Genomic DNA, 25,150 nt, shown 5'->3' with positions numbered 1-25,150 from the left:
AAACCTATTGATAATAGTATTGATGAACAGTATAGAGTCCAGAAATAGACCCACACATATATGCGCAATTTGGAAAGGATAACCTTTTCAAGAAATGGTAGCGGAACAGTTGGATATTCACATGCCAAATAAAAGAAAGGAAGAAAGAAAAAAGGGTAGAAAAAAGGGAAGGAGGAAGGAAGAGAGGAAGGAAGAGTCACAACCCTTACTTCACACCACATACCATAATTAACTCAAAATGAATGCAAGAGCTAAAACTGTAAAACTTCTAGAAGAATACAGAGAACATCTTCACAGTCTTGGGGTAGGCAAGGAGTTCTTAAACAGGACACAAAAAGCCTGAAGAAAACTGATTTCTTGCAGGGAATCTGGGCTAATCACTCCCCTTTGTGTCTGACCTTTGTTGCGATTTGTTTCTTATCAGTGTCTGCTGCCTGGGCACCAGCTGGGCAGTGACTCCCTCTCCAACCAGCCCACAGCCCTTGGGAGGGGTCAGCTTGGCACTGTCCTAACTCCACGTGGCATACTGTCCCTTCCATATGCCTGCTGCTACGAGCCCACAGCATCCCACACTACACAGACTCCAAAGATACCAGTAAGGTAAGAATTTACGCCCCATCCACACTCAAGCCCTTTCTTGCCTCCAGCCCTCATCTCTGAAAATGGAGATGTGAGTGAAACTTGATCTTCAGATGGGCCTCCCTCTGCATGCAGTGAGTGTCTCCACTGTGTTCAGCTGTCTACGTCCATGGCTTTGAAGTTTAGGTTACATGGAAACAGCCTTCTAGAGATTCTAGGGGCCATATGGAATTCTTCCTACTAGCTTCATTTGGTCATTTCAATGAGGATTTGTTCCAAAATGGGAGAGGCAATTTAACAGAGGGAGTAAGATTCTCACCTGGGACCAGAAGTCCCCTTTGACTTATAAATAGAGTGGGCACCAGCTTGGCCCACTCTAACACTATTTGAAATACTAAAGTATAGTAAAAGTTGACCGTCATCCTCCCTTTGCCCGACACAGGGAGAAGGAGTAGAGAGGGCAGTACTCAGCCCTGCCGTTACCTTACTGGACAGCTGTAAACTTTTGATACTATAAATTATACCCTTATAACCAGCCGGTCAATTCACCTCAGTGCCTACTTATTGGAAAGTCTTAAAGTAGGAAAAATTAGTTTCCTTCAACTAAGGTTTATTGGTAAAGTAGAGGGTCAGCGAAAAAGAGGAAGACTGTCAACGAGATGGAGTGACACAGTGGCTGCAACAATGGGCTCAAGCATAACAATGATTTTGCAGATGGCGAAGGACCGGGCAGTGTTTCGTTCTGTTGTACATAGGGTCGCTATGAGTCGGAATCGACTGAACGGCACCTAACAACAACTGACAACAAGGTTTACTGAGTCCCTTCCCCAATAAGGGGTGGCTCTGGGGAGTCTCACACAGGTGACCCAGGCTGTGCATTACAGGAAGTGCTCTTCACAAGCAGGGGCGGGCCGTGACAGGGACCAAGTCCTAATACCAGATGTTTACTGACCAGTGACCCCAAGGACTGGGGAAAGTCGGGAATTCTGGAAGTTTGAGGGACCACAGACCTGAGGGACAGATAGGACTTGAATGGGCAGAGATGGGTGAGCACTGCAGGCTGAGGAACAGCCTGAGCAAAGTTGGAAGGTGGAGTTTGGGAATATCAAGAAGTTTAGTTTGACTGGAGCATGGGATAAAGTTAGGGAGTTGAGGAGATGGGTCTGAGGTTGATCCCTACCCAGGTAGGGAATGTGACTTGGTGTGATATGCAATGAGAAACTAGGGGACAGGTCAGAGCCGGGTGCGGGAGTGCCCGGACTCCGACCCGGACTCGCTAAGAGACAGTGTACTGGGGAGAGAAAGAGACAAGCCCTTGGAAGTTCAGGGTTACTGGGGAGGCGAGGGGACAGACTCGGAGCCTGAGGTATTTGCAGGGGTCAGACAGAGGCGGTGGGAGCACGGGAGCGGTCCCTGGCGCGGTGACTGAGCGCCGCGATGCTCCGAGCGCGCTCGGCGCTGAGGAGCTACCCGCAGTCGGTGGGAGGTGCAGGCTTCCCCACGCACTCTCTACTCTCCTCCCGGGAGATGACATCTCGGGGCTGGGGCCTCAGGTGCCCCGTCGCATCTGTATAGCGCTGAGGTCGCTGAGGTCCCTTCCGGGCTCAAGGAGAAAGTTCTGAGGGGCCGGGCCGAGAGGCGCAGGGCGGGGGCGCGGCGCCTCCTCCGGGCAGCCGGCGGGGTGGCCCCGGGCGCCTCGGCCTGCAGCTGGCGCTGCCTTATAAGGCGGGGGCCGGGCCGGCGGGGAGGGGCTGCGGCCCGCCTCCCGCCCGGCACTCGGAGCGGCGCGGGGCCGGGATTGAGCTCAGCCTCAGCAGGAGCCGAGGAGCGAGCGGGCCGGCCATGGGCAACTCAGGTGAGAAGGCAGTGGGCCGCACGAGGGTGAGGGATGGCTCTGGAGCCCCAGGCTCCCAGACACTCGCCACCACCCTTACGTGCGGCATCCTGGGTCCCTAGGGGAACGGGACAGCCTCCCTCGCACGGGGGACACAGCTCGGGTTCCCTTGCGGGACCCCCGGATGTGGGATAGAGGGACGCGCGTGCGAAGTGCCCTCGGGCGCAGCACGGGCAGTTTCCGGGGCAGCCAGGAAGCTGGGGTGGCCGTCAGGCCGCTGGGAGCGAGGGAGGGAAGGCAGACAGAGGGAGGGTCCCCCTGGCTGCGAGCCAGAGATTGCGTCAGGGAGGGCTTCCAGGCGCTGATGGGATTATCGCTCAGCTTGCAGCCAAGGCGTGGCGTTTGCTTTGTTTCAGAAGGAGAACAGAGTTAGAATTAGAAAAAGCCACCAAACTGTGGCAGCATCTCTCGCTACAAAGCAGCTGGCCCAGTCCAACCCTCCTAAAGACAGCTCTGAAAATCCTTTTCATTCTTTCCGTGGTTCATCCTCTCCTAAGCGCCCCCTATGTGCCAAGCCCTGTGCCAGGCTCAGTCTGGCTCCGCCCCGCACAGACGCCTCCCTGTATCTCTGGCCTTTGGCTGCCCACCCTCTCACAGTGTTTGTCGGAGTGAACTTTCTAAAATGCAGGGCGCAGCCTGTCATTCCCTGCTCATACCTTCCATCCCATTGTCTGCAGGGTGAAGAAATACACATTCTCCAGACCACCCTCGGGCCCTCTGGGAGTTTGTTCTCACCCCTTACCTGTACCCTATAAGTTATCCGGAAACTGTCACACTGTTCCCTTCTCCCGGGTTCCCTTTCCCAGTTCTCACCACCACCACTGACCTCACCCCTTCTGTGAGGCTGAAAATCCTTCCCCTCCTTCTGGGCCCATCTCCTGGGCTCAGGATCCATCTCTGATGCTCTCAGGCAGAGCAATGGCCCCGGTCCTGCCTTCACTTTGTTGCAGTCCTCCCAACAGTTTACTTAGCACATGTATCCAGCCACAGACCTGTTTCCCACAGGTCTGGGGCCAGGGGCCAGGTTTTATCTCTGTAGTTCCCAGCTCATGGAAGGCTGTTATAAACAACTGTTGAAATGAACAGAGCTTAGAAGTTCTGCTTGATGGAAAGTTGGGGTTGTCAGCCTCAGATGGTAAAGCCAGGTCCTTCTTGAGTCTGTTCTCCAAGATCCAAACCCATTTAACCCTGTGCCACCTATAGGGATAATGAGGTGCCAGCAGTGGGAATAAGAGCTTTCCCTGGCATTGCTCCTAATCTGCCTTTCCTTGGGCTGCAGTGACAGATCTGGCTTTTAGCGTGGGTTTCATAATCACTTGCTGTGTGATGTTGAGCAGATTTTTTCCACTCTGTGCCTCTTTCTGTCTCTGTACAATGAAGGTGACCCAGATGATCTCCTGGGTCCTTCCCAGTATGGAAAGGTAACATGGGGGTTGTCATGTAGTTAAAGACCAAGGATAATGGGCAATGATGGAACAAAGCATGGCAGATGCAAGAGAGCATTCTGAGACCTCTACTTGGGAAATCAGCTCCTTTCTTTGCAAATTTAGGAGAAAACTTACAAATTCTCTAAGGCAGCATTTCAATCAGTAGTTTCTGGCTTCTTCCCTAAGAATCAGTTTTCCAGAACTAATATCCAGCTATATGTCTATCCTTCTATCTGTTCATCCATTTATCTATCCATCTCTGCGTCCCTCCTTCCCTTTTCTCTCTTCTGTCATCTATCAGCTCACTACCAAGCTGTTGACTCAGTCTGCAAGGACTGTCCTCAAGGACTGTTCATTTGTCATGAAATGAATAAATAAAGCTGATTAGGGAAATAGGCAGGCATCACATGGCTCCAACAAGATGTAGAAAGTGATCCAAGCCACAGACAGGTGCAGGTGAAGAGGGGCGGGAGCTCAAGGGAGGAAGAGATCTCCTCTGCAAGGGAGCCCATGGAAGGTTTCCTAGAGGAGGCAGTCAAATCCAAGAAGGTCTTGGGAATTTGGATTTTACCCTATGGGGCTGGAGTGCCAGTGAATTGCATGGATCCAGGAGCAGCAGGACTAGAGCTGTGCCAGCATGGAGGGTAGATGGGATGGAGAGTGGAGGTGGGGGGCCAGGGGGAGGCGGCTTCAGTTTCCCAGGCAAGAGATGATAGAGGCATCTAGGGCCGGGGGTTGGAGAGGAGGAAAGGATGGATCTGCAAGAATTGGTGACCAACTTACTGTAAATGAGAGGGAAGAGTCAAAGGCGTGAGTGTGGGTACAGGACAGCAGTGATACCTTGTAGGACTGGAGGTGACCATCTGGCAGGTTTCAGAGGATGATGATTTCTCATTCAGAAGAGAGGAGGGGACCTTGCAGAAGGCAGGTTAGGGCTATGACCCTCCCCCCGCCCCCAAGACCCACACATGCACACACACATCCAGAATCCTGGCCCAGGCCTATTCCCCTCATAGCCATATGCATTTTATTAGACTTCCCCCATAGGACAGTGTGTGGCTTCCCTAAGAGTTCCCAAGAGAAAGTGACATTTTTGGGTGACCTGGTGACCCAGGCCCAATGGGCCTTTAGCACAAGCCCAACCTTGTCTCAGCTCTCAGGTCAGGTAGCACTCACAGATGTCTATCTACACAGGGACTTTATGACATGCCATAAAGACAGTTGTAAGGTTGGTCTCGTTTAGGCCTCAGTTTCCTTATTGCTGCATAGGTGCCAGTCTCACTTTACTCTTTAACTACAGATACACCCCACAGCTGCTGGGATAGTGGGCATTGCTGAAAAATCACTGCACAACTGGGGCAGCTTAAATTCCAGGAGATGCTCGGCCCAGCTTTGAGAGGATTTCAGGTCCTGCTCCTAGCTCTTGTCTCCCTGCTGGACTTCAGTGTACAGCAAGAGTGATGGAGTCAGAGAGAGGCGATGGCCTTGGGCTCACTGGAAGCCTCTTGTACCTAATAATTGTTGTGTGCTGTTGAGTCAGTTTTGACTCAGTGACTCCATGTGACAGAGCAGAATTGCCCGTCAGGGTTTTCTAGGCTGTAATCTTTACACGAGCATATTGCCAGGTCTTTCTTCCATGGGGTCGCTGGGTGGATTTGAATCACTGACCTTTTGTTTAGCAGGTGAGCATTAACTGTTGTGCCACAAAGAAACCAAGCCTGTTGCTGTTGAGTTGAGTCTGACTCATACTGACCCTATAGGACAGAGTAGAACTGCACCATAGGGTTTCCAAGGCTGTAATCCTTGTAGAAGCAGACTGCCACATCTTCTCCCGCAGAGCGGCTGGTGGGCTCGAACCATTAACCTCTTCGTTAGCAGACAAGTGCTCAACTACTGCGCTACCAGGGCTCATTCCTTATATGTTACCAGCTATTAAACTGCATGCCCAGCATGGAGCTAGGTGTTTTATATGTGTTACCAACCTTTGTAACAGCACTGCAAGGCAGTTATTATCAACCCATTTTGTCGATTTACAGAGAAGTTGAGTACCTTGCTCAAGGTCACATCTTGACCAGTAAGTGGCTAAACTGGGATTTGAGCCCAGGTCTCTGTCTTCCCAGCTTGTCAGCTCTCCCTCTACCACACTGATCATTTATACCTTCCAGCCCAGCCTGGACTCTGGCCCAGCCAGGACCCCCTACACCCTCTTATCATCTCTAAGAATCTTAATGTTGCTAGACCCACATCTCCCAGTACCAGAGGAGTCAGAGCAGAAAAGCCTTCAGGGACCAACTAGTCTAGGAATTTTCTGCTGAGTGGGCTCTCAGGTCTCTGCAGTGGGAAGCTGTGTGGGCCAGGTCAACTCCAGCAGCTCTGTTTTCATCCATTGATTTTATTAAAGATTTCATTCAAAGAAAGGGTCTCCCTGCTCTGAAGACATGTGGAAAACACAGATGTCATCCTTCCTTCTCACCCAGAGGGACAGGGACTTGCCCAGTGCCTGCAGGGGCGTGTGTGTTGTCAGGCAGGCCTAAAGAGTGGGCGTCTCTGCTGGCCAGAGCAACCTCTCGTGGAGTGGGGGACAGCCTGGGCGAATTCTCAGGACACAAAATCCTTGCTCCTTTAAGCAACTGAACAACTCTTCATCGACCATCACTCTTGCCATTAGGAACATGGGAGATGTGTATACAACGGAAAGAATGAGAGACTTGCAGCAGAGGGGCCAAGAGGGAAGGTCCCATTCTTAGACTGGGCTCTCTGTGAACTCACTGTGTGACCCTGGGCAGCCCCCCACCCAAAAGACCTCAGTTTCCTCATCAGAGTAAGGAGAGGACTCCTGTCCCAGCAGCTTCCCTGTGCTGATGTGAGAATTTCATTCATTTGTTCATTCACTCATCATCCACTCAGCACATATCCCAACTCAGAGGGACTGAAAGATGCCACCACAGATCAATTTAAATACCAGCAGCCCTGTTCCCATTAAGGGCAGAGGATCCATCTGATTAGGGCAGGTTCTCCCAAGGCCAGAGGCCTTTAGTCCTCTGCCCAAGAGTAATGATAATAATTATAGCCGACACTATGTTCCAGGACTGTTGAATATTTACACAGATCAATTCATTTAATTGTTACAACAACCCTATTAGTTAGATGCTGTTATCCCCACTTTATATAGAGAGGAAATAAGGCAGAGAGTGATTAAGCAACTTCTTCAAGATCACACAGCTAGTAAAAGGCGGAGCTGGGATTTACCTCTTGAATTTCCTAGAACTCAGGCTTAAAAAGCAGGAATTACTCACCTGGAACTCATTATCTCTGGCCCCTCCCACCAATTTTTTATTCTTTCTTCCTGATAAACCAGTAAAATCAGCTTTGTCCCAAAGTTGGGTCCAGGCTGCATCAAGCCTCTTGCCAAGGGGACTGACAGGGGCCTGTTCACACTTCCTGCCCTGACCCCTATCTGCCCTCCCCTTTGTAGACCTGATTGTCTCAGGCCTCTTTTATGCGGAGTCTGGAGCAGGCAGAGAAATGAGGCAGGTAGACTCAGTGAGAGAACGAGGGATGCTGAGAGAAAAACCTGTCCCCAACCAAGAACCAGGAGGGGGAGGAGGGCACAGACCTCCTCAGAATCTTTATTCAACATTAGAGGCTTGGGCCCCAAAGAGACCTTAAAGGGCCTCCGGTTCAGTCCCACCTAGGCTGCCTGTACCCTCAACTCCATCAGAGATAGTGGCCAGCCCTGTCCCTCCCTCAGTGTCACAGAGCTCAGCAAACCCAGGCAGCCCCTTCCACCTCTCAGCAGCTCTGACATTTAAGCCGCAAATCTGCTGCCTGATTTGCCCTCTGGGGCCACCAGGCAGGTCTGTTTATAAACGGCTTGGCACAGAGGAGACACTTATGAAATCTTAGGGTTTTTTTTTTTTTCCCTCTCCTCTTCCTTCCTCCTATTCTCTTCTTCAGATGAGAAGGCAGCTGCCAACCCCAGGTCTGCTTTTCTCTGCACCTCTGCTGTCCCCATAGGCCTGAACTGATTTCCCCCTCAGTCTGGCTATCCACTCTCTCTCCCCTCTGTGATCTCCTTTGTGTCATGACTTTGGACTGTGGTGTGGGGTTAAGGGCAGTGGCTTTGCATCAGACCTTGGTTGCCTCCAGATGGGCCTACCCCTGGACTAGTTGTGGGAACTTGGGCAGGTTACTTCATTTCTTGAACCTCAGTTTCCTCATCAAAAAAAAAAAAAAAATGGGTACAGTAGTGGAAGCTCCCTCAGAAGGTGGGGAGAAGTAAATGAGATCACGCACCGGCCCAGCACCCAGAAATGGCTGGTCAGCAAGCAGAAGAAAGGACCAGTGTGGGATAGATGGGCCAGCCCTCCCTCATTCCTGGCTGGCACTCTGAGGCTGTGTGACTTCTCTGAGCCTCAGTTTACCCTTCTGCCCTTCCCCCATTGTGGGGTGGCTGTGAGAGCCCTCCCTGCCTAATATGGGCATGGGTAGTTTTTCTTTGACCTTCTGTTTCATAACCTTATCTGTGTTCTTGGTTATTTCTACAGAAGTCAGGGAGTGCTTCTTGCTGGGTATGGTCCAGGTCATATCTTGCTTTCCCAGGCTGAGGCCCTGTGTGGAAGAGATGCCTGGGCCAGGATTGGCCGCTGTGGTGGGAGGGGATTCCAGGGGCCATCATGAGGTGTGGTTGTGGGGCGCCCACACATCCCATCCAGGGGTGGGGAGACCAGGCCTTCCCTCCTGATTACCAGAAAAAACTCTTGACCCCTTCCTGAGAACTCAGGCTAGGTTCCACTCTGGCCAGTGAACCTGGCCTTGCTGGAGACAAGGGCCGAGTTTAGCTTCCGAACACTGAGCTTGGGTTGGATACTGGAACTTTCACTTTTGATTCCCTTTTACTTTCTACATTCTGGGAGTGCAGTCATCTAGTTTTTAGCAGCCTTATATGTCCCTCTGCCAAGGAGCCTTCAGGGCCTACAGCAAACTGCACCCTAGCATGCAGGCTGCCCCAGAACTGGCTTCACCTTAGCTATCCACCTGCTCTCCTTATCCCTACCTCCTCCTCACAGCCTAGGTCCCTTCCACCTTGCCCTTTCTGAGCCCTTTGCCTTCTCACCGCATTCCAACTTATCTAGGAACACCTTATCCAGGGAGCCTTCCCTGATGCATCTGTGGCCACCATTGCCCCTGCCACTCAGTCTCATGCATCTCCCATGGTGTCCCACTAGACCCAACATGGCCTGCCTGGAACATGGGAGCTGGAAAGGACAAGCCTGTCATCCAGAGGAGGACCCTCTGTCACCTTGAGTGTGTGTACCCATACATGCCCATGCATGTATACATACACTTGTGCTGGATCACTCAGTCTCCTTAGAGAAGTCACTAATTCCTGGAAGTCTGGAGTCAGTCATTCATCTTGTCTCCTCTCAGCTCCACCCTGATGGAACCTTAGAAGGAATTTGAAGGCCATCTGACTGAGCCTTCCACTCAGTGCCTGAATCCCTCTAAGAGGGGCTCATCTGCTTGAACTCCCCCAGTGCTGGAGAGCTCACTATCTTGTGAGGTTGCCCTTTCAGTCTTTAAAAAGCTTTGAATGAATTGGAATTAAACAAAATAGTGTTATTTGTAATTACTATTAATAGACAAACCATTGCCATTTGAAATCTGAATAAGTACATCATTGTTATTTGATATTTTAGTTAATAAGTGCAAAAGTCCTTGTTAACAGAGATATTTGAATATTGGTATTTTGATTTGAAATATGAGCTAATAACTCCTTTTATTTGGAATCTGAAAAACAAAATCACCTTTGATTGCTACCAAAGCTATCTGTATTTAGAAATTTTAATTAAAATTTGAACTAATAAGTACCCCAGTGTTATTTGGTATTACAACTAATATGCATGCCAATATTTGTTATGCTCTTATTTGTATTTTTGAATTTTAGTTGGAAATTCAATTAACAAATCAAATTATATTAGCTGGAGTTATGAATTTGCATGTGTTTCAAATTGAATTTGAATCAGTAAATTCATCAATGTCATTAGAATTTGCCAGAAGGTACACTAGGGTCTTGTTCTATTTGGATTTTGGAAGTTGAATTGAAATTTGAGCTAAGAATTAAACCAGTTTTATCTGCATTTGAAACTAAATTGGATGTATATTTGTTATCAGTGCTATTTCGATTTTGAAATTTTAATTGGAAAGTGAATAAATATGCTACTGTTATCTGGCAAAAAAAAAAAAAAAAAGCTTTGATTGAGAGAAAGACCCCATTTCCAGCCTATTACCCACCTCGTTACCACTTCTGGACACACTCCAAATTTTTACTGCTTCTCGCACAAGGTGGGGGCCAGCTGGGTGAAGGATTCCAGCTGGGGACGTGCTAGTGTAGGGCAAGCAGCCCATCACCCAGGATCCTGTGGGTTTCTGCCTGCAACATCAGCCTACTGACTCCTTCTTAGCCTATCGTCAGCCGAGACCTCCATCCCATTCCCAGGAGTGGCTGTGGCTTATGCCATTTTTACATGAGATATTCTTAAATAAAAGCCTCTGTGACTCCATTAGGTTCCTGGTGGTGCAAACGGTTAAGTGCTGGACTACTAGACGAAAAGTTGGCAGTTTGAACCCACCCAGAGGCACCTTGGAAGACAAGCCTGCCTGCCAATTTGCTTCTGGAAGGTCACAGCCTTGAAAACCCTATAGAGCAGTTCTGCTCTGCATACATAAGGTGCCCTGGCCATGAGTGGAATCGACTCATATCAACTAACAACTACAACAGTAACTGCATACCCAAATACTGCATTTACATGCTAAACCTGAAATCTTTGGCTTTAATATCAGCAAGGCCTTGGCCTTCCTCTTGGCTACAAAGACCTGAAAACTTCTCGTAGTTTGTGGCTCCTTGCCCCTGCTTGTGCCCCGTTAACATTTCCAGGTTTCCACCTCCCTGCCTTTGTTCACAATGTCTCCCTATCTCTGCCTGTCATCCAAAACCTCATTGGCCTCATTGGCCTACTCCTCCAAACCCCCAGAGTCATCAGGTCGGTACCACTCCTCAATTTATTCCAAAAAACCGAAACCAAACCCATTGCCATCGCGTTGATTCTGACTCATAGTGACCCTATAGGAGAGAGTGAAACTGCCCCATAGGGTTTCCAAGGCCGTAAATCTTTACGGAAGCAGACTGCCACATCTTTCTCCCATTCAGTTCATTAGAGCCCCCTTGGATGTACTGACCCGCATTGGCATGATCTGCAGTTATCTTCAACTCCCCTAGAACTGCATCTAGCTCAAAGTACCCTGAGGGCAAGCCATAGGTCTTCTTCCCCTCAGGGTCCCCTCAAAGGCTCCATGGGATCTGATTTGAAGGCCCAGGAAACATGAGAGTTCTGACCAAGGCGAGGGGAAGATGACTTCCTGTCAGGTCATCCCTTCAGCCTCTGGGGTGAAAGGCAACAGAGGAGAAGAAAGGTGAATGGTAAATGTGACCTGGGCTTCCTTCCTGCTTCAGTTTACGCCCTTCCTGCTCCCCACCCATGGCTAGCCCTGAGGGTTACGTTCCTCTCCAGATGGGACTGGCTCAGTTTAAAGGCCCTCTGTGGCCATCACTCATGACCCACTCAACTGATACCCATTTCCTTGGAGGGTAACTTCCAGATTCCTAAGGCTGGCATAGAGGAGACCCTCAGTGGCAGATGAATGGATAAATGAATGGGTGGATAGATTGGGGTTGGATGGATACATGGATGATGGATGGATGGGTGGAATGGAGATGCTAGATGAATGATGGATCAGTGGAGGGGTGGACTGATGAGTGTTAGATGAATGGTGGAGGTTGTTGGGTGGATGTTGGATGGGTGGATGGATGGGATTCCATTTCAGATACAAGTTGGTGTGACTTCTGTCCACTTTTGGCTTTGTCTGCCCTTGGCTTCATCCACTTACTCTCTCCCTAACTCAGCCCCCTTGACCTTGCCCTTTCTGAGGTCATGACTCAGTTGGGTGCAAGCTCTGCCTCTTCCCCCACTGTATCTGTTGGTCCTTTTGGTCCCACCAGCCCAGGTTAGACACCCTTCCACCCAGCCAGGCCTCTTCTCTCTGTGCTCCCAATTCCAGTCCTCCCCAGTTTCTACCACTCATCACAGGTCCAGTCTGAGATTTCCAGCATCCTTCAAATACTTTCTTTCAGAAGTCCTGTCTGGCCCCCAACATCTCTGCACCTCCTCTGGTCTATCCTCCACTCAGCAGCCAGCAGAATCTTTCAGGCTTCCAGCTCACTTCCCTGCTCCATACCCTTCAGTGGCTTCCCACTGCCTTGGATAAAGACCCAAATCCCTAACACAGCCCATAAGGCCTGCACAATTTATGGGGTTCAGCTGTGCAGAGATGTGGAGGGTGATATGAGGGATGGAGGCAGGATGCACAAAGGTGTATTTGCCTATTTGACTGGGGAGCAGGGGTAGGAAGGAGCAGCAGCCTGTTCATGTGGCATGAGGTTTGAGCCACACACTGCTCTGAAGCACGCCGTTATACTTTTGGTGGGTCTCGTCTCTGCTCTGAAACATTCTCCTTTTTGAAATCATTGCAGCTTCCAAACAGTTCAATAATGAGGTCCTGAAGGCCCACAATGAGTACCGGCAGAAGCACGGTGTCCCCCCGCTGAAGCTCAGCAAGAAGCTCAACCAGGAGGCTCAGCAGTGAGTCCCCTCAGTGCCCCAGGGTGATCAGGACCTTTGCAGTGCTACTGCTGCAGTCACTGAGGGGCCCTGAGGTGGTGGGAGAGACATGGGTGTTGGGGTCAGATACAACCAATCTTGAGTAACCACTCTGTCACTTACCTAGGCAAGTCCCTATGTTTCTCTGAGCCTCAGTTTGCTCCTCTGTAAAATGGGACGTTGTGAAGCTCAAAAGAGATGCAGGTGTGATGCTCACGCCTATTTCCTCTGCAAACCCTCTGTGGGCTGGGAAGGATGCTTGGTCATACCAGTTTGGGGCTCATCCTTTGGGGGTTTCCCTGGGCTGTGCCTGCCCTGAGGAAGCACCATGGACTCTGGCAGGTATTCTGAGGCCCTGGCCAGCACAAGGATCCTCAAGCACAGCCCGGAGTCCAGTCGTGGCCAATGCGGGGAGAACCTGGCCTGGGCATCCTACGATCAGCCAGGTGGGTCACGTCCTCAGCTGCCCTCCCCTCTGCCTGAACTGGGCCTAAGACAAGCCTTCTTCAGAGCCCTCCTGGCCCCAGTGCCCTCTGAGATCTCAGAGGTCTGCCCTCCTCGCTGCTGTGGTGTAGCCACCGGCCCACAGGGGAAGAGGGAACCCAAAGTCCTTCTCTGTGTCTTCTCCCAGAGGCCAGCTCAGTTCACCACAAGGTCTGCGATGGTCAGCTCAGGGCCGGGTCTGTGCTTGAGTGCCAGGGACACAGAGATGGGGCAGACTGACCAGGGCCCCTTCTGGAAGTGCTCCCAGCCTGAGCAGTGGGGGTGGGGCCAGAAAACTGTTTTCTGTACAAAGTCTCAGCTGATTCTGTGGACACCAAAGCATCCCCAGCTAAAAAGGAATTTTACTTTCTTTACATTTTTCTAAAAAAAAATTTATAGTGCTGGTGTATTACTTTTATAATCCGAGAAAAGCCATGGAACTTTGTTCGTTTTGGAAAAAGAAGAATAAAAAGACAAACCCTCCATCTAAGTTCTCAGTCTGGAATGATAATCCCACCACACTGACCGAACATTCTTGAGCTTTCTGGCTCGGATGGCCCTGAAATGGCTTTTTAGGAAAAATGTTGGAGAGGGCTATGTCCCTCTGAAGCCTTCTCCAGCCCCCCAGTGAGGATGACTCACTCCCTCCTGCCTCACATTCCTGGGAGTTCCCAGGGGAGGCCCTGTCCAAGTCCTCTTGGTTTCCCCAGTGCAGCCTGACCAGGGCCTCCTGTGCAGCTTGGTCCCGTTCCCTGCAGGAGAGGTCTGCTCCCCAGGTGAGGAAACCTCCCCCTGAGGCCTCACCCTCAGCCTGCAAGCCTCTCCCCAGGCCCAGGCTATGTCCCTCGGGCCCAGGGCAACAGGGAGAGGGACGGGAAAGAGCCTTGAGTGGGCAGTCAGGAGATCCAGGTTCCATCCCAGACTTGAGCTGTGGAGCCTTGAGCAAATTGCTGCCCTCTCTTACCCCAGCTTCTCCATCTCTACAGAGAGGGCATTGGGTAGGTGGTCTCTACAGCAATGGTTCCCCACCCCAGCTGCATGCTGGAATCTTTGGAGAGCTTTATAAAACTACCAATGCCTGGGTCTCTTCTCCAGAGATACTGATACAGCTGATCTGTAGAAGGGCTCAGGCATAGCAGTTTTTAAAGGCTCCCCAGGCAAGGCTAATGCATAGCCACTGCTCTCTAAGGCCTTGATACTCAAAATGTTGCCCATGGACCAGCAAGCAGCATCAGCAACACTGGAGCTTGTTTGAAATGCAGAATGTGGGTCCCACTCTAGACCTACTGCAATCATAATCTGCATTTTAACAAGACCCCAGGTGATTCATACACACATTAAAGTTTGAGACTTACTGCTCTGAGGTTGTAGGCTCCTAGCTCTGGCCCTGCCATCAGATGCTCCTAGGGAATTGCTGTGAGTTTTCTCATATCATCACCTGCTGGGCAATAGATGCTTCAGGTGAAGAACTCCCTGCTGGCAGCAGGGACCTTGGCCTGCCAGCCCAGTTGGCTTTACTCCTGTGCATATTTCAGGAGCCAGACATGGGGATGAGAGCAGAGTCTTTCAGAAAATCAGAGCATCATTAGAAGGCCCTTGCAGTACATTCGTTCAACCCTTTTGTACTGATGTGCAGAAAAGGGAAGGGCTTGGCCCAGGATTGCACAGCAGGTCAGTGACAGGGCTGGGACACAGATGCAGCCTCCTGAGCCCAGGCCAGGGCTTTGCCAGTCAATCCCCAACAAGGCCCTCACTTCTGCCTGTACATGCTCATGGGCATCCCTGGGAGTTTGCTACAGACATTCAAGATGTTTCAGCCCATTGGTGCTTTATCAGACATCTAATTGTGGGATGGGTGGTTAGGGGTGAATGGGAGGAGATGGACAGAATAGGCAGCTGGGTTGATTTTGCTGCAGAGTTTTAGAACAGTTTCTTCTCCATACAGGAAAGGAGGTGGTTGATAGATGGTACAGTGAAATCAAGAACTACAACTTCCAGCAGCCAGGCTTTACCTCAGGGACAGGTGAGTGCCAGGGTCCCAACCAGTGGTCTGGGCCTGTGCAGGGTTGCAGGTTGGGTGTCTGGCTGTGGAGAGGAACTAATCCTCTGAAAATCCACCATTTATGTCCTCTCCTACCTCTTCCCTATTTCTCTTTTGACTTTACTCAAAAGGCAAAGGTGTGCATTTCTCTGGCTAGGAGGCACCCGGAGAACTGGAAAGGGGCTTCTCTGCCTACCCCATTTCCACTCCAGCCCTATCCCACCCATGGGCAGAGCCACTTGTGGCCTCCTCCTCCCCAGGGTTTCCTCAGAAGCAGGAAGTGACAAGTTCTCAGAGCCAGTCAGCATTTCCTGTGGTTTGCTACTCACTCTTTCGGGCAGGGGCTCTTGCAAACCTGTGTGGGTAGGACTATGGAGCAGAGGTAGAAGCATCTGCTGAGGCATTCTCCTCTCAGTTAACTTCTGCAGGTCTCCTGGCCAGAGACATGGAGCTGCTATCAGGGCCTAAGTGAGAGCTGATGATTCTGTGGCAATTATATTTGGGAGGTGGGGAGGGGGCAGTAATAGCCTCCACCAGTGACTAAAGGTGTGCAGGCAGAACCTTGTCTTCTTTTAATAAAGATGAGTGTCCATGAAGCATTTTATTTTGTCACTTCTGGACTTGCTTTTCCCATGAGCAAGATTAATGTGCAACCACACGTTGCAGATCAAGTTATTATCGTTGCTCTTGTGTGCACACACTTGATAGTTCGTTATAAAGTGCTTCCACATCCACTGCCATTAACGTTTCCCAACACCATTCGAAGGTAGGGCTATAGTCTCCCTGTTTTGCAGAGGAGGAAATTGAGGCCCAGAGTGGGGAAGAGTCTTCTCTTATGCCTTCTGCCCACCTACCCCTTGTCTGATGCTTTTTCCATGGCCTCTGTTCCAAGGCAGGAGCCTCTCTGGGTACTTCACAAGTACCAGAGCTGGGAATGGAACTCAGCTTTCCATGATCACTCACTGCCATCCCACCTATCGCTCCACATATCCCACCCCTAAAAGAGGAAAACCCCAGAGCAACTAGCCTCTGTGCCATCCCAGGTGCCAGTGGGCAATGCTTGGGACAGACAAAGCCTGATCCTAAGACAAGGGTACAACTTTGAGTGGTGTTCTAATTGGGGCTTGCAAGACCCTTAAAGACCCTTGGGCCTATCTTCCATGCCTCAGCCTCCCCAGAGCTTTCTCCCCAGCTGATCCTTGCTGCGTGAACTATTGAGTCTGTGCTGTAGGTGAAAGGGCCTTTGGAATATCCCATAATCTATCCCCCCGGGTCAGGATCCTTTGATAAAGGCACAGTCAGTTGAGTCCTGTACTATGAGCTAAGTGGAGAGAAATTATTTCTTAGAACTACTTTCTTACATTCTATTTAATGACTAGGTTTATTTGTTTATTTCTGAATAAGTGATACTTTTACATGATGTGAAATTCAAAAGCTTTGTTACAAAAGGCTATAGAAGGTGAAAGGTTTCCCTTCCATCCCTGTCTTCAGCACCTTCCCTCTTCAAAGGAAACCAGTGTTACCAGTTTCTTGTATCATTCTAGAAGTATTCTACGCGTACATCAGCATATGTGTATATATGTTCTCTTTTTCCCCTTTTTACACTCTGGTGTCAGCCTATATGCTCTGTTTTGCACTTGCTTTCTTCACTCAACAGATTGTCAAAGATTGTTCCGTATCAATACAAAAGGAGTGTTCCTTTTCTTACCATTGCACATTATTCCCTTGCAAGGATATACTGTAACGTATTTAATATTTTTTCAAGGTATATTCTAGGAAGTTTGTGTCTATAGCAGGGAAGAGGATGTGATCCCTTTAGGGGGAAAAAGTCTTTGTTAGTAGATGAGAGTTAGAAACCAGTGTGTATCTGACGGTTGCTAAGGAAGTTGTGTCCTTTAATTAATCTCTGAATACCCATAACTTAGTTATCTCTGTGGAGACAGAAAACTCCCCAGTAAGAGGAAAGATTACTTAGTTTCTTCTGTTTGGAAAAGGCTGCCACAAGCATTTGTGCCGCTGATGTGCACTTTGTGTCCATAATTATTTTCTTGGCAACCAGTGGATGAATGGCAGCTTCTTCCTTGTCTGGGAAACAGAGAGTGGGTGGGTCAATGGTCAAAGCATGTGATCTCCTGAGAAAGAAGACTTGTATGAGCAAGGGCTTGCGCCTTAGTGAAAAGACAGCCTATACAAGTAGTGACACCTGGTGAAGCTGCTGAAAGCCTGGAGCTGTGACTCAAAAGTATAAGGACCAAGGGTGAATTGGCAAAAAGTGTTTCTCCTCTATTCTGCGGTGCACCTTGGAGTTTATTAAGCAGTGGTTAATACAAGTTTAAAAATAAGTGGTCAAAGGGGTGGGAGGGGAAGGGGGCGTTATTGCTTAGGGGAGCACTGAGCTTCTGTTTAAGGGTGATGGATAAATTTGGAAATGGACAGTGGTGGTGGTTGCACAATATGATGAACATACCTAATGTCACTGAATTGTACCTATAAAAAATATTGAAGTGGCAAATGTTTTGTTATATATATATTTACCACAATAATAAAAAAAAGAAAAGTGGTCACTTATGCTCATCAAACGACTTCACCAAAAGAGTAAAAAGAGAATCTACAGACTGGGCAAAAATTTTTGGCTACAACATATCTGACAAGGGTCTAATCTCTAAAAATCTATGACTACTTCAATACCTCAACAACAAAAAGACAACTCAATTAAAAAATGGGCAAAGGATATGAACAGACACTTCACCAAAGAAGATATTTAGGCGGCTAACAGACACATGAGGAAATGTTCACGATCATAGCCATTAGAGAAATGCAAATCAAAACTACAATGAGACACCATGTCACCCCAACATTACTGGCACTAATAAAAAAAACAGAAAATAACAAACGCTGGAGAGGTTGTGGGGAGATTGGAACTCTTATGCACTGCTGGTGGGAATGTAAAAATGGTACAACCACTATAGAAAATGATACAGCACCTCCTTAAAAAGCTACAAATAGAAATATCATATGATCCAGCAATCCCACTCCTAGCAATATATCCTAGAGAAATAAGAGCTGTCACACAAATAGACATATGCATGCCCATGATCATTGCAGCATTATTCACAACAGCAAAAAGACTGAAACAACCTAAGTGCTCATCAACAGATGAATGGATAAACAAATTATGGTACATACACACAATGGAATACTATGCAACAATAAAGAACAATGATGAATCCGGGAAACATCTCACAACATGGATGCATCTCGAAGGCATTGTGCTGAGTGAAATAAATCAGTCACAAAAGGGCAAATATTGTATGAGACCATTACAAAAACCCAAGAAAAGGTTTACACACAGAAAAAAACAATCTTTAATGGTTATGAGGAAGGGGAGGGGTGAGGAGGGGAAATCACTGACTAGGTAGTAGACAAGAGTTAACTTTGGTGAAGGGAAAGACAACACACAATATAAGGAAAGTCAGTACAACTTGTCTAAGGCAAAGTCATAGAAGCTTCCTAGACACATCTTAACACCTTGAGGGACTGAACTACTGGGGCTGAGGGATGGGAACCACGGTCTTGAGGGACATCTAGATCAATTGGCATAACATGGTTCATAAAGAAAATGTTCTACATCCTACTTTGGTGAGTAGTGTCTGGGGTCTTAAAAGCTTGCGAGAGGCCATTTAAGATACAGCTGTTGGTCCTGGCACATTTGGAGCAAAGGAGAATGAAGAAAACCAAAGACACAAGGAAAATATTAGTCCAAAGGACTAATGGACCACATGAACCATAGCCTCCACTAGCCTGAGCCCAAAAGAACTAGATGGTATCTGGCTACCATCACCGACTGTTCTGACAGGGATCATAATAGAGGGTCCCTGGCAGAAAAATGTAGAACAAAAATTAAATTCACAACAGAAGACCAGACTTACTGGTCTGATGGTGACTGGAGGAACCCCTGAAACTATAGCCCCCAGACACCCTACTAACTCAGAACTGAAGCTACTCCTGAATTCCACCTTTTAGCCAAAGATTAGACAGGCCTATAAAACAAACAATAACACACGTGAAGAACGTGCTTCTTAGTTCAATCAAGTATACGAGACCAAATGGGCAACACCTGCCCAAAAACAAAGATGAGAAGGCAGAAAGGGACAGGAAAACTAGATGAATGGACACAGAACCCAGGATGGAAAGAGAAAGAAAGGGGGAGAGTGCTGACACATTGCAGGGACTGCAACTAATGTCACAGAACAATTTGTGTATAAAATTTTTCAATAAAAAAGTGGTAAAGATGCATAATTGCACTTAGGGTTTGTTTTCCTTTAATTCTTGCTTCAGATGTATTACATCGACTATGATATTAACTGTATTGATTCATGTTTATGTTTTATTGTCATAAGTAACCCCAAATCCTTTGTGGATGTAGACACATAAATAAATTATACCCAATTTTAAAAATTATAAAAAAGGAGTTCAACTGTAAAGGAAAAAATTTAATCAATGAACATTTATCCAGTTCCTACCATACCTAAGATGCAATGGAGACAACCAAGTTGTCTCTTCCCTAAAGAATTAAAGGAGTGGGGATATCATCTTCTTTCTCTCTTAACCTTGTATGGGAAGCTTAGCTACTCCTATCACAGTTTTCCTCCTTCCTCCCTCTTCCTCTTTTCATCAAATACTTTTGAACATCTACTATGTTCCAATTCCATTGCTAAATACTAGGGATATGTGGTCGACAAGAGTAATACCTGCCCTCAGAGAGCTTGCCATAATTGCAAGACAAGTATTTAGGAGGGAACATAATCTCTTGAGAGTTGCTTTGGCAAATGAGTACCATCCTGTGAGATGGAAGTAAATATGCCATTGACTACGTCAGCTGTCAGAGGATCTGTGTGGGTCCTAAACAGTAAAGATGGGAGGGATAAACTCTCGACCTCTTCTCCCAAAAGATGAAAAGAATTTATGATCATTGAGCAGAGTACGTTATAGCATTGACTCTCTGATCTCAAAGAGTGAGGAGACCTATAAGCTAAGCTAAGAACCAGTGAGTGGGAGGTAGGCAGCCTGAGCAGTGGGGAACTGTTACTACAAAGCTTCAAGAAGCCATGGAAATGTCTGGAGGATGGGGCAATAGTTTGAGAAGGAATTGGGTTGTTTCACTCAGAGCAGGGGGAATCGAAGGAGGCAGGAACCTGTCAAGGTCTGAAAGTGCTCAAAACACAGAAGGCCTGCACTGTCAGTAAGGGCAGAACCTGAGTCCAAGATGGTTCTTCCATACACCTTTCATTCACTCATTCATTCCATTTATTTTACACCTTTCATATGTCAGGCTCTGCCAAGATACTAGGTGTACTTTAGTGAGTAAAACAACTTGGTCTCTGCCCATGTGGAGCTCATAGCCTAGTGAAGGAGCCACACAATAGTCAAGTAACCAAATAGATCACTGCAAACTGTAAGAATGCCATGAAGAGGGAAGGGAAGAAAACAAGAGTTGGGTAAGAATTTCATGGCGGAAGTATTCAGGAAGTAAAAGGGTGATTGCAAAAGGCTTCTCTGAACAAGTGACATTTAGGCTGAGACCTAAGATGTTGGTCAGCAAGAGTATTTCACACAGCAGCTAGTGTGTGCAAGGGCCCTATGGTGGGAAATAACCTGATGTGTTTAAGGAATGGAAAGGAGACCACTGGGCCAAAGCATTCACAGAAGATGAGGAAAAGGCATGAGAGCAAAGTGAAGAGGTCAGAGGTCAGCAGGGCAAGACTGATCCTTATAAGCTGAGGATGGAATCTAGATTTCGTTCTAGATGCATTAGAAGCTGTAGAAGGATTTTTAAGCAAGGAAGTAAACAGCTCTGACCTAAGTCTCAAAAAGATCACTCTGCTACTTAATTGGAGAACAAATTATTAGAGGCAAAGGTGGATACAGAGTAATCAATCAGGCAGCTGTTGCAATGGTTCAAGTGAGAAATGTTTGCTGTCGGGACCAAGGTTTTGGGAGTGAATTAGAGATGAGTGGATGGACTTGAGATGTATTTTTGGAGTTAGACTCCTCAGGATTTGATGATGTATTGTTGTGGGAAAGATGAGGAAGAGGAGGAATGCAGACAACCCCTAGGATTGTGTGAATAGAGGTACTGTTGATGGAAATGGGTTAGAAGAGGAATAAAACTGGGGGGGACCAAAATCAAGAGTGAGGTTTGACTGGATTAAATTTGAGATGCCTCTCTTTTAAAAACTATCTATATGGGATCAAATTGACAACAGCAACTCAGAAGATTGGATAGGAACCTTAGGGGGCAGTGAATCTGTGTTAATAGCAGAGGAACAACTAAGAAAAGGAGGGTGAGAATGGTTGCACAACTTGAAGAATGTAATCAGTGTCACTACATGGTACATGTGGAAACTGTTGGTGTATATTTTGCTGTGTATATTCTCAACAACAGCAATGAAATAAAATTAAAAATGTTTCCCATTCATTTAAAAAAAAAAATTGAGATGCCAGTGAGTCATCCAAATGGAAATGTCTAGTAAGTCATTTTGTCTGGAAGAGAAGAGAGGTTTGAGCTGGAAAACTAAATTTGAGCCAGGAAAAGGTGAAATCGCCTAATGAGAGTATAGAGAGAAAAGAGAGCTCAGGATTGAGTCTGGGAAATGCAGGTCCTCCACCATTACAAGTGAGGTATAAGAGAAGGAGGAAGCAGTGAGAGGGAGGGATGCCAAGAGCTTGTGGCTTCATGGAAACCAAAAGAGGAGAGTGCTTTGCAAAGGGAGGAGTCAACTGTGTAAATGTTCCTGGGATGTCAAATAAGATGAGGACAAAAAGTCACCATTGGAGAGTAACATGGAGATTATTGGTCACCTTGAAGAGTACAGTTTGGAGGGAGGGTTGGAGGCAGATGCCAGGTTGGGAGGCATTCTAATTGTTGGGGTCACTGGGCTCTGTCATGATCTCTGGGACATCATGAAGCCTTGGACATTGGAAAGTTGTGAGATGAGTAAAGTCTGTGTGGCCTTTGTGAGTGAGGTCTGGTTGAGTGGGTCTGATGCTTAGGGAAACCAGGCAGTTGGTGTGTTTTTCTCTCCTTCCTCTGGCATCTGTGAAATGGAACTTCCCTGAACCTGGCAAGATGGTGCAGGGGTTCAAGAATCCCTTGCAACATCCTCCTTAAGGCTCTGCTGACTAATCTGTTTCTCTCTCCCTCTGCCTCTTTACCTATAGGACACTTCACAGCCATGGTGTGGAAGAATACGAAGAAGATGGGAGTAGGGAAGGCATCTGCAAGTGATGGGTCCTCATTTGTGGTGGCCAGATACTTCCCTGCAGGGAATGTTGTCAACCAAGGTTTCTTCGAGGAAAATGTCCTGCCTCCAAAGAAGTAATCTGTGAAATCTAATGGGAAGGTGGCAAACTTAAGAACATGGATGTGAAGTGCCTAGAACAACAAAAACTCAGTTGTGTGTCTGTCCCTGTGAATGTATGTGCTTATGTGTGTGATGCGCGTGAATGTCTCTTGTACACACACTTGGATATACAGTTCTGCATGAACTCATTCTTATCAAAGGAATGAGCATATGAAGCATTTATCGCGATGGTTACCTAGACTACAATGATTTGGACTTTAGGGGGAAAACCAATTTTTAAATTTTTTTTGTTATTTTTTTAAGCAAACATCTTTTGTACCTTTCTTACTTATAACATCCATCCCTCGACTTTTTGTGTTCCAAATGTTTATGATACTAAGAAGTGAAGTTGATTTTATGTGATTTTCATGCAGTGTAATCTACTTTTGGTAGAAATTGAAGAACATTAAACTCTCATTTAAATGTGTCATAAAACACAACTTTAGACATGTAGATATGAAGCAGCTTCCATCAGAAACATGGGCGGTAGGGGCTCCATTTTACAGAATTGCTGTGATTTCTCAGTTGTAAGACATGATGTCATCCTTCATGCCGCTTGAAATTCTCCAATGGGACTGCCAAAGAACAAATGGAGAAAAAAGCAGCACTTCCTTGCATTTTTCTACCTTTAAGTAGCTAAGTACTACTACCACTGCCATCCCTTGCCGCTCCCCTCCCCTGCACACACACCTTTTCTCTTAAAATCCTCTGGCATTTCAGAAGTCAATATGCTACCCCTGGTTTCTGGGAAGCTGGGCAAGGCCTGAAGCTCACCCCTCCCCCACCTGTTAGGTGGACCAGGGCCTGCTCTGGAGAGAGAGCCCCATCCCCACTGCCTGGGCTCTTGGCCAAGCAGCCTTGGATGGATGAAGTCAGTGAGTGTGGGGTGAGGGTGAGCTCAGTCAGGGCCTCTAGAGGAAGCCCTTGGCCTCCCCCCTCCCCCCTCACACAGGGGGAGGGAGCCCAGGCCTGTTCCTGGCAGCTGTGGCTGCAGCTGTGCTTCTGCTGCCTCCAGGAATGTGTGCTGGGCCCAAATGTTCCAGAGGGATGTCCCAAGCAGGGAGCCTAGAGACGCTAATTTGACACTGTGTTTTGCCTCAAACTACACGAAGTTCTCTTGAATAGCAATTTCATATGGTCCATATGGGAGGGACCAACCCAGATGCAAAGCTGAGTGTCCCTGAAATCATGGCATCTCCATCTGGTGAGACAGCAGGGGTGGTAGTGAGGGGGTTGCCTGCTTAAAGATGGGAGTCTGAGCAGACCAGCCTTTAAAACACACTTCCTGAAGGTCTTCTTTGCACTCTGAACAGTCTCATGCTATGCCCTTCATTTCATCCAGGGATACTGACTAATAAAACAATAAAATCTTTTTCTTTTATGTAATATCTTCCTCCAACGTGATTCATACCCGATTCTCAATTGGTGACTGAGGCAATCCATGACTGCGTTCCTGTCTTGAGTAACTCAAGCCCCTGAACGCCTCCATTCCCTCCCCAGTGAACTGTGCTGCTTGGGTGGCCATGTTGTGAACCATGCGACTCACTGCCTAAGGGCTTTTTGGATTAGAGTGGGCACCTGATCCAAGGGCAGCCAATCCCTAGACTGGCCATGAACATCAGGAATTTGAGCTAGGAAGTGTGGAGAGAATTTACCAGTTTGCAGTGGAATTGAAAAAATAAGGATGCCATGAGTTCAAATTAGGCCATGGCAAACCAAAGCTATATGCAAGCCAAGTTACAAGTGGAAAACATAAGTGGGAAAGCTGGTTACAAAAGAGGTGAAGATACTGAGAGAGATTGTTCTGAGCTTTCAGATAGTTGCAGGCCAAATCGGTGTATCTTTAAAATAAACCCCTCATTTTCTTTTGGCCTTTCCAAAAAATTGACATATCAACTGATGGTCCCCTGAAAGTCAGAATATTAGGGTCCCCTCCCCTAGGGCGTCTCCCTGAACACAGCATTGTTCTCTAGTTGTCTCTCATAGCTAACTCACAGTTCCCTAGGGATGGTCAGCTTATTTGCCTCAGGAATGCTGAGTTGGGCAGGAAGCTGAAGGTGCGTGGGGCGAAGAGACTTGGTTTTAGGGCCTTAACCTGAGGTCCTTTTCTAGCCACACCTGGTCAAACGGCTACTAGCAACTCAATGGCCAATCAGTGGGCTTCCTGGTTGCTCCTAGAGACAGCCCCCCCACACACACACACACCACACATTACCAGGTGGAGGAAGCCAGCATGCAGCCAGCTTCTTTAGACCAGTCTGTTTCCTCAGTTGGCTGGAAAAAGGGGAAAGCTGGGCCAGGGGAGCTTTCCAGGTCTGGAGAGGAGCCAGACAGTGAAGCTGGCTGGGCAGGTGGGCACTAATCTCACTTTAATGGATTTCCCGAAGACAGCAACCCCCACAAGTCCAATAAGAACAGGGGAAAAACCAGATTCCCCATTCTCTTTTGTAGCCAGAGGGCAGAGAAGGCAGTCAGGAACCCGGGGTCCAAGCATGAGCTCTATGAACTCTTGAGTTCAGAAGTCCTTCCCTCTCTGGTCTCAATTTGCCCACCTGTACAAGGTCTAGAGTTAGATCAGATCCTCTCCAGACTCCATGATACTTGTT

General features: G+C 47.8%; 1 protein-coding gene across 1 annotated transcript; it reads left to right on the top strand.

Annotated features, from left to right (window-relative positions):
• Window positions 1-2,332: 2,332 nt before the first annotated feature.
• On the top strand, window positions 2,333-22,971 carry GLIPR2 (GLI pathogenesis related 2). The gene is made up of 5 exons (XM_004372275.2): window positions 2,333-2,434; window positions 12,491-12,599; window positions 12,960-13,063; window positions 15,046-15,123; window positions 22,363-22,971. Exons 1-5 carry the CDS (start codon window positions 2,422-2,424, stop codon window positions 22,521-22,523), a joined length of 465 nt encoding a protein of 154 aa, XP_004372332.1. The 5' UTR covers window positions 2,333-2,421; the 3' UTR covers window positions 22,524-22,971.
• Window positions 22,972-25,150: the final 2,179 nt, after the last annotated feature.

The sequence above is a fragment of the Trichechus manatus genome, unplaced genomic scaffold (genome assembly GCF_000243295.1).
Source record: "Trichechus manatus latirostris isolate Lorelei unplaced genomic scaffold, TriManLat1.0 scaffold00016, whole genome shotgun sequence".
In the NCBI taxonomy this organism is placed as follows: Eukaryota; Metazoa; Chordata; class Mammalia; order Sirenia; family Trichechidae; genus Trichechus; species Trichechus manatus.
The sequence above is the reverse complement of the archived record's forward strand: the minus strand, read 5'-3'. Positions and strand labels throughout refer to the sequence as shown.